The 14,488-nt window shown below is 50.2% G+C and overlaps 1 protein-coding gene across 1 annotated transcript in view; it reads right to left on the bottom strand.

The window, feature by feature from the left end:
- Window positions 1-2,683: 2,683 nt before the first annotated feature.
- Window positions 2,684-14,488, bottom strand: part of gfra1a (gdnf family receptor alpha 1a) — a 38,923-nt gene continuing 27,118 nt past the window's right edge. Inside the window, exons 5-10 of the mRNA XM_019859956.1 lie at window positions 8,853-9,031; window positions 8,352-8,524; window positions 7,217-7,326; window positions 5,403-5,537; window positions 3,912-4,102; window positions 2,684-2,773 (exon numbers count right to left, since the gene is read on the bottom strand). Of these exons, the coding sequence (XP_019715515.1) occupies window positions 2,684-2,773; window positions 3,912-4,102; window positions 5,403-5,537; window positions 7,217-7,326; window positions 8,352-8,524; window positions 8,853-9,031 (878 nt within the window). The remainder of the gene's footprint in view (window positions 2,774-3,911; window positions 4,103-5,402; window positions 5,538-7,216; window positions 7,327-8,351; window positions 8,525-8,852; window positions 9,032-14,488) is intronic.

Below are 14,488 nucleotides of genomic sequence, written 5' to 3'. Positions count from 1 at the left end.
AGCCAATAGCAGAGCAGCTATGAGTATGTTGAGCCCAGGAAACTCGCAGCTGTGACCGAAATAAACATCGTTCACTATGTAAACCAGTGTGGTGGTTGCTGTTGCCTTTTTTCGAACGAAGCAGTAGAGGTCGCTGTTGGATAAGACTTCGTTGTAGTGAATGTCTTCGCGAGGCTGGAGCAGACAAAATGATTTCGTATAACGCAACAGGGGGTTTTTCGTCGTATGGGGGGCAGGAGAATGGGAATTGTGTTAATGCATGAAGATTTTTTCACATAAGGGGGTATTTTCGCCCATGCAGGTTTCGTTCTAGAGGAGTTTCACTGTATTATCGCTATTTTGAAAAACAAGTCGAGGCCTTCATTCATTTCAACGCGTCCAAAAACAGCAAATTAAACAATCGAAATGTAGAAAAATAAGATTTTTTTTTTGTCCTCAAAAAAGGAAAGTAAACATCGTCATATTTAAGCAACATCGTAAACAAATTTGCGTATATTGAAGTACAACAGGAGTTACACGGATATCCTCTCTTTTGTTTTGTTCACAAATGCGAATGGAGTAGTGTCGATATCGCATACAGAGCGGGAGAAAATATACATGACATACTGTATACTGTACGTACAAAACAAGAATCGTCAAAGTCAAAGTAGTTGACGAAACAATATGAAATCAGAGTTATGTGAGTCCCCCCCAAAAAAAACAAAAAACCGCTACGTTTACGTCGGCTGATTTACACATATGCGTTAGCAAACGCGTCTCCTTTCCGAACCAGCTTTTCGAGTGTCTCTGGGTACGATGTTTTGGCTTTCTCAGCACGTTGTCATCAAGTTGTGCCGTACAGATGATAGCAAGATGCTAAAGCTCGCGTGGCTAGCCGGCTTGTTTTTCCACACCCAATTGTGAATCGTTGCGTCGAGGCAAAAAACAAAACAAAACGCATTGGCGTGATTCCAGTCGCGCGACTCTTGTTGCCGTATTTACGATCACAACGGCAAGAATAACTATCTCTGCTACAAAAAAAAAAAAAAAAGTTTCTCACTTTGTCCTTTGTCATAGCTTAGCTTAGCGGCAGGTCCAGGAGTAATTGAAATGGCCAGCTGACCAGAAACATTCAGTGGGCGGATAATGTTGATGTTCTTTCAAAAGGATTAAGAGTATTCTTTTTGGTGTGGATGTTTCCTGCACCCCAGCAACTAAAAATTAGATTTCATGGCTACCAGTTGGTGCTATCTTTGGAAACCACGGCAGCTGAAGTCATGAGGCTAATGTGCTATTGTCGCTAGAACGCAAAGTCTAATGGGTGAGGTGGAGGGATTGATCTTTTTCAGAAGAAAAAAAAAAAATCAAAAAAAGGAGTAAAAACCTGAATTTTTGAAATGGGGTTTGAAACTCGAGTTGGGGTTTTAAATTAGGGTTTTACTCCAGGTAAGTAAAATTAGGGCTTTAATGTGCTGTTTAAAACGAGGGTTAGGGATTCAAATGAGGGTTTTTAAATATGATTCGGGTTTCAAATTGGGGTTTTAAACACCGTTTGGGTTTTTAAATTGAGGTACTCAAGTCGGGCATCAAAGTAGGGTGAGGGTTAGGGTTTTAAATTTGGGTTCCAGTTTCAAATTGGGGTTTCTAGGTCAGGTTTTAAACTGGGGTTCCAGTTTCAAGGTGGAGTTAGGTAGGATTTTTCAATGTATTATTCGATTCATACATTTTTCATTTGGTTTTGAGTTTTTAAATTGGGTTCTCTCAAATGAAAAAAATGTTTGAGTTTGTCATTCACATTTTTGTTTTCATTTTTGTCCTGTGGTTTCTTCTTCTGGGTCACCGTTATTTAGGCATCACCATAGGTTTTTTTTTTTCTTTTTTTAATTTCACCTTGAACATTACATCTTACTTTTTTATTTGCGTGTACCAAAGGTCGACTTGCACGTGAACTGGCTTTTCTTCGCACACATTAGCTTGGTCGTCCTCCCGTCGGCACGCAAAGTGAAGCGAGCGGGCGCTGCGGTAAACGGAGCCGACGGACGGGAGCCCTACTCGATGCTTACGACGCTGCAATGAATTCATCCGCTTTGACGGCGCACTGCTGCATCAAAAGGTTGTTTTGATTAACGCTAAATGCCACAGCAGAAAAGCTCAGCGCTTGTGCACGTGCGCGCGCTTGTGCCTGTGCGCGGTAGCGTCAGCTAATGAAGCTGCGAGCTAACGGGCGGGTCATCTGTGGCGAGGCGCTACGAAATGTCATCGATGGTACACTGTGACATTTGCCGTGAACTTTGCGAGGCCTGGCCGCCTCGGCCGCCTGGAAGGATGTCCGCGTAGAGGGCGGAGCCATCGCGGGTCATGTGACACCTTGGCTTGATGAGCACATTTGACTTCAAAAAGGTTTTGCTGAGCTCGAAATAACCACGCGCGCATGTCAAAGAGAAGCCGGCTGGGGTCGCGCTAGCTGGCGAAAAAAAAAAAAAAGCCACGGCTAATTTGGTGCTCATTTTCATATCGAGTAATTTGATCAATAACGGCAAATGAAATAACCCCCGCGAGCTGTTTTTAGCGTTGATGCAAGTGGAGGCAGTATCATGACGTTGTTGCAAAGCACCAGAGGGATCTGCCAGCTCCAATGCCAGCATGTGGCATCCAACAGGAAAATATTCGATCATATCGTCTTTTTTTTTGACTTGTAATGCGGTCAAGAAACACCCATCAAGTTGAATGAATGAAGGCAACTCACCACGCAGAAGACGCTGTCAGCGCTGGAGTTGGACTTCAACTTCTGAGCCTGCTCAAGAAAAAAAAAAAAAATAGTCAGCAGTTGCGACACTTCCTGCGTGCGCTCACACTTCCTGTTTATCATCACGCTATAGCGAGCTAGTTTTTAATGTTGTTCATTTCTTGTTTCGATGGGTCTGATTTGTAAGTGATGTCCGGCACTTTGCGATCGGCTAGCAACCGGAAAAGTAATAAAAAAGAAATCAAAGTCCGCTGTGACGTTGAAGATTTCGGACGACAAATGTTGATTCCGAGTTTTCTGCAAAACTGATTTGCCGAGTTTTCGGCATCTTCGCATTCGCGTTTTGATGGCGTGACGGCGAGGCTGCTCTTGTGACGCCACATCGAGAAGAAATGATTTTGACTCTGCTGCTTGTGCGACCGACCGTGAAGGTGGCTGAGAAGCGGCCTAAGAAACGTGTGCGCGCTTGACCCTTCGAAGCAAACGTGAAGTCGGAATGCGGAGAATGTAAAGCACACCGAGCAACCTTCACGTGGCTTATTTCCAATTCAAAGAAGGGAACAAACAAAGAGGACACGTTTTCCCGCCCTGCGTCCGCACGCGTCGGCTCGCTCCAATACCTGGATGAACCCAAAAGTCACATTAGCATGCGGCGCATTTCCATACGGAGCGCGACGCCGAGCCCACGGGCAACGTCTGCGTATGCGCGTGCGCCTTTTCGACGTGGAGGAAGTTGGACGGCTTTTTCCTTCCGTTTGTATTGTGGTCAGACTGCGCGATCAAAGACGACTTTTTTTTTTTTTTTTTAGAGGACGTCAAAACGAGGGGTTAAAAAACAAACAAACTCGGAATTAACGTGTTGGGTATCACGGCAAATACAACAAAACCCGGAAAAGTAAAAGAAAAAAAAAAGCTCAAACTGCTTTTCGATGACATCATTATCGTGTGAAATGGATGAAACGCGGAAATGTGAGGTTCCGTTTTCAGGCCGTATCGTTTAGCTGTTGTGCTATCGCGTGTCACCGCTAACGACACGGACATCACTGACAGACTTCCTGCCCGCGGGCACGATTGCCGCTAGCCGCGGCTCCGTTTCATCAGCTGCGCCAGCTCAATTCCCGCTGGTGGGAACGCCGCAACTCCACAAGCTCCACACACCAGGACGGACGGACGGGCGGACGGGCACCTGCAGACTCCCGCAGAAGTGGTATATTCCGGAGTCGCCGTTGATGTGGTTGTCCACGTTGTTGTTGCGGTTGCGTTGGTGCGGCGACGTCACGGTGGTGGTGGTGGTGGTGGTGGTGGTGACCTGGGCGGGAGACATGGGCGGCCACACGCCCATGTCCGTGCCGTTCCCGAAGGCCTGGATGGCGTTGCCTGCCGATGCACGTGCACACACGCAGGTTAGAGCCATTTTGCAGTCTCAAAATAGCAGACTGAGCTCGCGTGTCACTTTGCCAACGTGTCCGAACATATTCCAATCTTGACCCTAAAAACACAACCAAAAGCATGAAAAATGCCCCAAACAATTCCGTAGCGGCGGCTCTCTTCCAAGACGCTATTTTTCCGTAACCGAGCGGCGTGACTTCAAACGTTTATCCGCGCGTCAATCAGGACCTCGTTTGGGTCGTCCCCCGTTGAGGAAATAAAAGTTGATGGCGTGCAGGCTGAAGGCTCAATTAAACGGTTCCCACCTGCGTCTGCGAGCGGTTCAGCTCACAGTCACGCTGGCATCGGCGGCGATTCAAAAGCTTCCGACCGTGAACTCCACACGCAAGCGCGGCGATCGGCACACTTCCCACTGCTGCTCTTTCACACATTTGGAAAGCCGTCTGACAAGTCATCCACAACTCGTGCCACTTTTGGCCCACGTGTACACAAAGGCACCGAGCCGGTCCACTCCTGTGCTGCTCTTGTAACACGATGAGACCTAAATAGTCCGCGTGTGTCACACATTGGGGGCTTCCTGGACCCTACTAGGACCACCACAATGCCCACGAGATGGATTGGAATGATACCATCCATCCATTGGAACTCAGGGGGCCTGCTGAAGCCTATCCCGGTTGTCTTCGACAGCCCACAGAAAACCAACATAGACACGCTAACTCTACACAAGTCGGCCCGAGCCTGGATTTCAAACCCATGACCTAAGCGGTCGACCGCCGTGCCGCCCGTCACCATACGATGTCAGTCTAAACTTTTGAAGCGCAATTCTGTCGTCAGCAGACCAACTGGGTGTCTTGTGACTTCTTTCGCCGCCGATGGCCATCTGACCGCAGTGAGCCAAACTTTGGCTACGGCTAATGCTAAGGCTAAGGTTCGATTCGACACGCAACAAGCTGACGAATTGACGTTAGCTCAACCGTTTGCGCCCGGAGTCACATGGAAAGCTTACATTGACATTCATCACAAGTCTGGGTAAAAAAAAAAAAAAAAAAAAAAATGTGTGTTTGTGTGTGTCCACCTTTTCACTTTTGCTGTCTATTTTTCTCAATTTTCCTTCTATTTGCTCCACGCAAATGATTGTCTCCATTTAAACCAAATTCAAAAACTCCCGTCTTATGTTGCCTGCGGCCCCCCGCGGATAAAAACGGTCCCGATTATCCAAAGCGCATTGTCACGCGCGTCGCGTCGAGACGAGACGGCGTCGGCCCGTTTGTCGCTCGGGTTGACTCACGCAGGCAGCCGTTGTCTGCGAAGAAGGTGACCAGCTTGTCGCACTCGTCTCTGTCGTTGCCGCTGTTGCTGCAGTCGCAGTACGGCGACACGCTGATCTTGGGCGAGCGAAGGTAGTTGGGGGTCATCACCGTACCTGCGGACGCAATCGACAATGTTTATCGCATCAAATGGGGAGATGAATCCAGATGCGGGCGTGGTCACGGAACAAATTCTGAAATTTAGCTCAAGGCACCACCGAACGGTGTTTTGCCTGGCAAGGGAGCGGTTTCCTGGCCAAAAGCCATTTTTGTGACAATTTGAGGAATTTGGGGGCAAAATTCAACTTGTGGTCCACTATTTCCCCGCCCCGCATGCGCTTTGTGGCCCCAAGGTGACATTTTTCTGGCAAAGAAACTCAAGCAAGCATGCGCACGGGGCACCGAAAAGGGATTCTTCCCGCCTAAAAATTGGGAAATGTTGTCATCTTTTTGGCTCAAAACACCAGCACGTGGATTTGAAGTCAAGCTTTTCCATCCACACCAATGAACACCAAATGCCAACCGTGTGCTTTCCCACTATGAAGGGAGCAAAAAGCAACGCGTGTAAGGCTGCCGATAGGACGGCAAACAAAAGCCGCAGGGTGAACTATTTCAGGTCCATACGATGATCCGCTCGTATTCGGCCAAAGGCTTCGGAACTCAGTGGACGGACGGCGCTTCACGGCGCCGACCATCACTGACCCGAAGCGCCCGGCCAAAGCAATCAAAGAACTTCTGAAGCTGCCAAAGAAACAGAATGTGATGCGAGGGCCAAGTCAATCGCCTGACCTGCATCCCGATGAGCTGACAAAAGCAAAGGGGGGGTGGTGGGGGGGCAAAAAACAGCAGCGGGCGAAGGTTTCGACGATGTCAGCAGACATCGTCGAAACCTTCCGCACGTCAGGCCGCAGATGCCCGACTGCGGCGGGAAACACACAAACCTCTCCAACGTGTCTTAAAAAGACGGACGCTGAACATGAAGGTTGATCGGAAGCGTTTGCTCATGTCGGAGATTGAAGACTCCCTCGCAAGTCTCGAGGCACTTGGACAACTCCGTGTGTGTGCTTTGGTGATGAATAACAGCGGCGTTCGTGCAGTGATACTGTCAGAGTGCGTGAGCAGGAAGTGGAGGGCGGAGTAAGAGTGAAGAGGCGAGTAAATTGCTTCAGCCGGTGATTCTTCACTCCCCCGAAAGGCGGCTCCCTGGCACTGGCCTCGCTCCAGAACCTTGAGCCTTTTGTTTTCGGGGACGGGGGTGCGGGGAGGGGCAACGCGAGGACATTGTGAGACTGTGCACTTGTTTGCCAGATGCGGGTGGTGAGCGAGGGGCTAATGAGGGGCTCCATGAGGAGCATGTGCGCGCGTGTGTGGCGACGAGTTCGCAAACTTGAGCGGACTTTTCTCCGCTGACTCTGACTTCCATTTAAAGGGGACATGCAGCGCGACCGTCATTTACGAGTTGAATTCGTTCCAAGCTCGCAAATCAATTTGCTTGCTTATCCAAATCAATGTTCCTCATTGAAATGAACTGAAATGGCATCAATCCGTTCCAGACCCCTCCCCGAAAAACACACCGACTCATAAACTGGGGTTAGTTCACGGCCGCACGGCCAACAACAACAATTCTTGCAGTTTGCGGCTAACGTGCTAACGCTCAAGAACCATTTTCATACAGTTACATGACTACCCCACTGAGGTTCACTTTGAGCATCAATTCATTTGACTGATATGAATATTCGAATTCTTGGTGGTTTCTATCATACAAAAAGTAATAACTGAGTCAGTGTCAACTCACCGATGAGGCCCGAGTAGGCCAGCAAACAGTCTGCGTAGTTTTCCTTCAGGCAGCCCGACCGCGAGCGCGGTTCCGACTGGCAGTTGGCGAAGAAGTCGGCCAGACGCGACCTGAAACGTGGCCAAAAATGATGAGCGGGCCATTTGGCTTGCTGGGTTCTTTTCAATGCAATTGCTACCAGCTAGCGAGCAATCCTCAAAACCCAACACATTTTTTTCAGGAAAAATACAAAAAAATATATATATATAATGGCTTTATCCAAAATATCAACTAAGAGCAATATTGCGGTCGAACGCCGCACACCCGTTGTCAGCGGTGTTCCGTCCGACGGTCGCATTCGGCCATCTTACAAATGGTTGACATACGGCGAGGGAGGCGGAGGCGAAACGGCGGACTTCAATTCATCTCTCCGCCACCTGACAAATGGACCGGCGAGCGCGTGATAGCACCGGAGCAAGACGGGGGTCTAACGCGACTTCACAATGGGTTGCGGACTCGGTCTGTGCGCGTGCGCGTGCGCGTGTGAGCTAATGCGGCCTCGGTTCCAAATGGAACTCATTTATGATGCTTCAATTTAATTCTGGTGAGCCACAAGCTGCACGCTGCAAGCTCTGATGACTGTGCGCACGCACACACACGGAGGAATGCAGGTGGTGATGTCATCTGCCCATCACTGAATTAGCGCAGCGTCATCAGCATGAGCGCGTTTCCGTCGGCTGCCTGAGGTCAGGGAGGTCGCCAACAACAATGTGAGGTCACCCACGTACACCCGATCAAGCTGCGCCGCGGATTTGTGGATCGATCAAAAAGTTACTTGCCCAAATTTGTTGCATGAAAATGTCGTATTTATGAAATGAGTTGATGCTTTGTGTCATACGTGAATTAATCCAATGACCAATTTGACGTTCAGCTCATTCTTTGGATTACATATTGTTGCTTATTCGAACGGAATTCATTGTCAAGGGTACACGACCATTTTCCATCATTGTTTCGTATTTAGTCTTGTACTTCTGAGAACAAATGACTTGACTTAATTTGGGGTAAAAAAAGATTTTCATTCAACAGATTTGAGTCAGGAAAGCTCCGACGGGGACTGGAGCTGGCGTCAAATGGCAAAAGCATTTTGCGGCGGCACCTGCAGATGTAGTTGGTCCTGCACGAGGCCTGCAGCTCCAGGCAGTTGGGCTTTTGTTTCTCCTCGTACGAGCAGACGGGCACGATGGTCTGACGCCGGCGTTCCGAGCACGCCGTCTGGTCGCTGAGCGGACACGAGCAGAACAGCATCCCGTAGCTGTGCTTGGGAGGAACCTGGCGCAAACCAAATGGACGACAACCATCAAAAAGAGAAGTCGCCGATTCTCCTCGATGCCTTCAGAAACCACCACGTCGAAATGCGAACGTGCTGGAATACTAAAAGCAAATCTCACGGAAGGCCGTTTACAATCGCGTGTTGAGATGAAGGTGACGACTCGCAGCCTCAATGTGCCGATGGATGCCGTGCGTTGAGGTTCGCAAAAAAATTTACATTGGAACGGAGCAGTGTAAAAGTCCCTTTTTTTCAATTCTAGTCGACCGCGAGAAACGACGTGTCCGGTAAAGTCCCGACAGGTGAGCGATCTACGGTGTGTTGCGTTACCTTGTCAAAGAACTGGCGGAGGGCCTTGTGGCACTTCCTCTTGTTGCAAACTTCGGCGGTGGAGACGCGGCTGGGGCACGGGCTGATGTAGGCCGAGCGGTACTTCTTGCACGTGTCGTTCAGGTTGCAGGCCTTGGCCGCGTTCAAGCAGTTGTTCTCCCGAGCCACCGCCGGCTCGCCTGCCGACCGATGGGAGGAGACGGAACAAGTCAGGACGCAGTCGGAATTCGACATCGGTGCCGTCGTGGGCCTCAAGACCATTGCCTGATTAAAAAAAAAAAAAAAACGGAACCTTCAATTTATTTCAACGAATCAGAAAAGACCCGATGAATGTCAGCCATCGCCATGTTTTTCTCCAATTGAACAACCTCGGCTACACCGGCCGGCGAATTTCCTGCTCTGAAGCCACAAACTCGAACCTGGGTTCCATCAAAGCCAACGGCTTCAGTGAGTTGGTCTCAGGGGGTTCAGCGGAGGCCAAGACGCTCCCCGCGTCCCCGCGCGTGCGGTGTCCGTTGCGTTCGTTTCATCTCGCGCGTACGTCAGCCCGCGCTAATTCGCCGTGATCGGCCTCTAACGACCGTTTGCGCGGTCGTGCCGCCGCGGTGCTGAAAATGGAGCAAAAAGAGGCTTTTCCGTCTAATCAAGCGGCGCCAATTAAGCCGAGGGGGAGGTGCCTGCGCGGCAAACATCTGCGAGCGGGCGGCCCATGAACTGAATTCCAAAGTGTGCTAATGAGACGCGATACTTCAAACGGGCCAATGGAGACCAGAAGTAGTCCAAGCGGGAGGGGGTACGCCGCGGGGGGGCGGGGTGGGCGTGGGGTATCGAGGTCGACGACGGGGTGACGATGTATTCATTAAAAACAGATCGTCAGGCAGGAGAAAAGAGGTCAGCGAGGCTGCGAGGAAAACATGAAAGCGGCGATTGTTGACACGTGGTGGCCGTGGACGACATGGCCGCCTCCCTTCCGTGTTGCAAAGGGCAAATCGTGGCCGCGATCGCAATCTCTCCTACTGTGGGGCGATGACGGGGAAGACGTGGTGGCCGTGGACGACATGGCCGCCTCCCTTCGTGTTGAAAAGGCGGAATCGTGCCCGTGATCGCAATCTCTCCTACTGTGGGGCGATGACGGGGAAAGGTGAGCGATCGAACGCTCGCAATCTCTCCTACTGTGGGGCGATGACGGGGAAGGTGAGCGATCGGAGAGACTGTTGGGGGAGCATCAAAGCTGCTGCAAACATTTCTGCGAAGGAATTGCTTCTCTCGCGCTCCGATCAAAACACGAGAAGAACGAGACGTGACGACAACCTTTCGTATTCTAATGGAAAGAACGGCAGGAATTTTGAGCCTCCATTGTGTGCTGATGAGCCAGTCTCAAGTTCCGGCTGTGTCCAACGTCTGACGACAATCTCCCATCTACCTCGAAAAAAACAACCAAGAAGGTCTCCATTTCGCACCAAAAAAGGACTTTCAAGTGCAACTTTTCCGACGAGGCTTTCAGGTCAACCGCCTCCAAGTTCCCAAAAAGAAGAAAACATTTAACTAGGGGGAGGCCGCCTCCTCCTCGTCTTCATCGGTCCCTGCGGACCGGCACGTCCGAACCTCGACGACGTGACGAGACGCAATTTGGCAGCGGGCGGCTCCTGGGAGAGAGCTCGCTGTCTTGATGTGGGCGCAGGGGGGGAGGAAACCGCCGTCCCAATGCGGCTTGTTTGGCAAGAAACAATCAATAGTCCATCTGCACTTTTCCACCGCTGCAGCGCCCCCCACCCCCTGCAGAATGAGACCCCCGCTAAGGGCGCGCCGGTCAAGTGAGGGGAAGGCTTTTGCTTCCGCTGACAGTGATTCTTCTTCATTCAGAAGACCCAAAAGCCACACGCGCGACGGACTGGCTGAATTTTCTTCTTTTGTTGGAATTTGTCATTTTTGTTGTCGTTGTGCGCCGCTTCCACGAACAACATGGCCGCCAACAAGGAACACAGTCAGTGATTCTAAATTTTGCAATCTCGTCATTATTTTTGAAAACAGGGGAAAAAAACACACAACTGGAATGTCTTCTAATGAACAGCCAACATGAGCAGAATTCTTTTCACATGCAGTCACCCTTCATTTATCGCACGCAAAGTGCTGCGCATTCAGGAAAAATTGTCGGGTTGCATGAGATTTCGTGTGCACACTTTGTCGTCGCCATCGGCCGATGCCGTCTATGCAAATGAGGTGCAGGTGTCGTTTTTGTCCACACGCCGACAGTCGAGTGACACGGCAGCGACCGTACGGGAACGTATCATGACTCGGCTCTTTGCTCGCTCGAGCATTAGCCAGCGCGGCGTGTGCGCGGCGACGGTGTGCTCAGCATGCTTTGGATTCTTTTGTTTGATGAAGCGAGCGGAAACCGCGGCGGCGCCTCTTTCGTTCCTCCCCCAATGTTAGGGATGACAAATCATCGCATCTCGCGGCGCTAGGCTAAATTCAATGAGCTAACGGCATTTACGGGGGGACGTGCAGTTGAGGAACTGGACTGTACTGGACGGTATCGTTTCAAAATCCACAATGCACTTCACCCGTAAGAATGAACGCGCGATATCGCCTGAGGCGATTGTGTAGCTTGTGTTCCGATGCTTTTCGAGGGGGGCGGTGGGGGGACACGTGAGGAGTGGAATTAGGACCCGAAAGCAGAAGTTGAAACGACCCTTTCACGCACCCTATAACCCGAAAACACGATCAGCTGTCCACTGTTAGCAACCGCTGTCTCTGAAAAGGTTAACGACAAAAATACAAAGTAACTACAGAGAGCAGGCCTGGAGGCAGAAAACATGGAAAGAGCTGCGACTCTGCAAGGAAGCCCGACGTACTGACATCTCACTGAGTAATCCGAGCGGATATACTGCGAGGCATCCAGCCTGCGTGGCAGAATCAAGTTACAAAGCATAAAACAGGAACAGTCACAGCACATTTCATTCCTTGTGTCTGTCAGGTGTGGTGTACAGTCCTTCGGTGGAAGTCGTGTTGGGGTAAAGAAACAAACAACTTGCCATCAGAAGATATCGAGCAAATCCCAGAAGAAAGAAAACCAAATGAGCGACATTTGTTTTGAATAATGCAGTCGTCATTCGCTTTTAATTTTATTGTCGGGGACATAAAATGATTCAGATTGGAATTGGATTTGTGTTTTTGGTTGGGGAGGAGGGCGGGGGTGACGTTGAGCAGACGCGCTAATAAAACATGTTTTCATTGGTGCTTCGGGTGCACGGCGGCGGAAGCGCGGGATGACGGTGTCGATGACAACAGCGCCCCCTTGGGTCAGGACAGATGCGATGAACTGCAGGCAGATGGCAGCACGCACGCACGCAGACAGAGAGGGTCAGGGTGGGGGCCATCTGGATGCCTGGTCGGGGGAGCCAGGACCCCCCCCAGTGGCTCACGTTTCCGATGCAGCCACAAATTGATTATCGCATCTCCTGTTTCCTCCGGTTCCGACGCGAACAAACTCCCCACCCCCAAAACTGAACCCCTCGACCCCCCCTGTCCCTCCCCACTCCCGCCACCCTAATTGCAATTAGCCTGGGACATTGCCGGCAGGAATGCTGACTTCCACCATAACGACATTCGGCTGAAAATTCTTCTTGCATCCTGCAGCGACGCTTTCTGATTGAGCCCCCGTGACCTCACTTGCGCTGTGTGTGTCATCGTTAACCTTGTGGTCAGATGCAAAAACACTTACCAAAGGCACAGGGGAAAAACAAAATCCAAAACACAAAGTCCTGAAAAACCCATTAGCCCCCCCCCAACAAAAAAAACATGCCAGTAGCACAAGGAGAAACCTGAAAGAACTCATGACATGATGACCAAGAGGTGCGCCGCTGAGGGAGAAGCCCTTTACTGCCACCTGTTGGTCACAAACAGAACAAAACCGTGACAATTTTGGTCCGAAACAGTCCGAAATTTGCTGATTGCTGGAAAATGCTCACCCTTGTTAATATGCTTCTTCCAAAACAAAATAACGAAACACAACACAAAATTGTCTTAGCGGCTAAAGCGCTCCTTTTCTTGCTTTTTCGTCACTTAAGATGTCTGTACAGTTCAGTTACAGGGGCGGAAGCAGCGGAGGGATGTGTAATGTCGTGTGCCAGAATGTGGTAAGCAGCAACAGATGATTCAAAATCAAAGTCGCGAGCACAATATGGCTGAGTGTAACCTCGTGAAAAGAAACAGTCCGAAATTTGCTGATTGCTGGAAAATGCAACAACAGATGATTCAAAGTCAAAGTCGCGAGCAGAATATGGCTGAGTGTAACCTCGTGAAAGTACCGATTCTTCATCGTAGAACCCACCAAAATGAGTGATGTCAATGTGGCATTCCGCCCAAACTTTGGGTGAGAGCCGCCGAAACTTCTCTCACTTCCGATGTGTTGACATTTGCCGCCTAATCCTTCTCGTCCGCTCAAAATCTGTGCCGATCTCCGGCTCAAAGCAACGGCGCCATCTACGGCGATCTGTTAGTCACGACAGCGGCATTTCTCCATTGAGAGAAATGACGATGCGGAGGACGAGGAAGATGAGGATGAAGGCTGGCGGCTCTTTTCCTTCTTTCAAAAAAGAAGAAGAGCACAAAAAACATCTCCGGATGCGCTCAGGGGTCCCGACTTTTGTGTGTGGTTCAATAACAAGCGTCCCAGCGCAATAAAGTGGCGGCGGCGGCGGCAAATGGCACAAGTCCCATTTGCTGTAATTGATCCCTGCGGTGTTACCAATCCACGCAAGTTTCTGCTCTTCTGCTGGCACTTTATTGAGCTTCGGCACCTCGCCACAATAAAAGACAAAATCACACCGAGGATTCGCTGACGCTCTTCGAGCCTCGCTGGCCGCTTGACCATCAGAGACCCGTGTGGAAACGACAAGAAATAAACAGCCGGCTTTGAGATTTCAAGCCTTCTCGGAAACCCGAATATGATTTGGAAACGGACTTTGAAACCCCAATCCTGCCCTGAAACTCAAAAATCGGAACCCTAATCCTGCCTTCAGACTCCAATTTGAACCCTATGCTTTGAAACACAACTTTGAAACCCTTTTTTTCAACAAATTACGCCAAGGAAATGGGAGAAGTGTGCTAGTGTGATGCAAGTAAACAGAAAAGTCCATTTTTCTTCAAATGATAAGCTTTGCGATTGCTCGTGAGTAATGTACTGTGGGTGTCCCTGGGGGAACTACTCTACTTTTTGCCACCAGATTGTCAAGTGTGCCAGGGGGGCATGTCATAGAAAAGGCCCTCGGTCCGCTACAACAACGACCGGCCAAGCGCAACGCGGTCCGTCAAAGTCCCAACCACGCTCAACCTTTTTGCCACCAGATTGTCAAGTGTGCCAGGGGGGGCATGTAATAGAAAAGGCCCTCGGTCCGCTACAACCAAGTGCAACGCGGTCCGTCAAAGTCCCAGTCACGCTCAACTAGGCGAGACAAAAAAAAAAAAGACACCTTGCACTCAGAGGCCGATCTTCACAAACGGAGCCCGAGGAGTATTGATACATTTCTCCTCACACATGCAAAATGGAGGAACACACGAGGACTTACAAGCACAACCAAAGTACTCCTCACACACGCGCGACTTGGTACAAGTCGCAAGAGGCGGACGGCTCA

Source organism: Hippocampus comes, unplaced genomic scaffold (assembly GCF_001891065.2).
Source record: "Hippocampus comes isolate QL1 unplaced genomic scaffold, H_comes_QL1_v1.1 scaffold39, whole genome shotgun sequence".
Lineage (NCBI taxonomy): Eukaryota > Metazoa > Chordata > Actinopteri > Syngnathiformes > Syngnathidae > Hippocampus > Hippocampus comes.
This window is presented reverse-complemented; position numbering and strand designations above follow the sequence as displayed.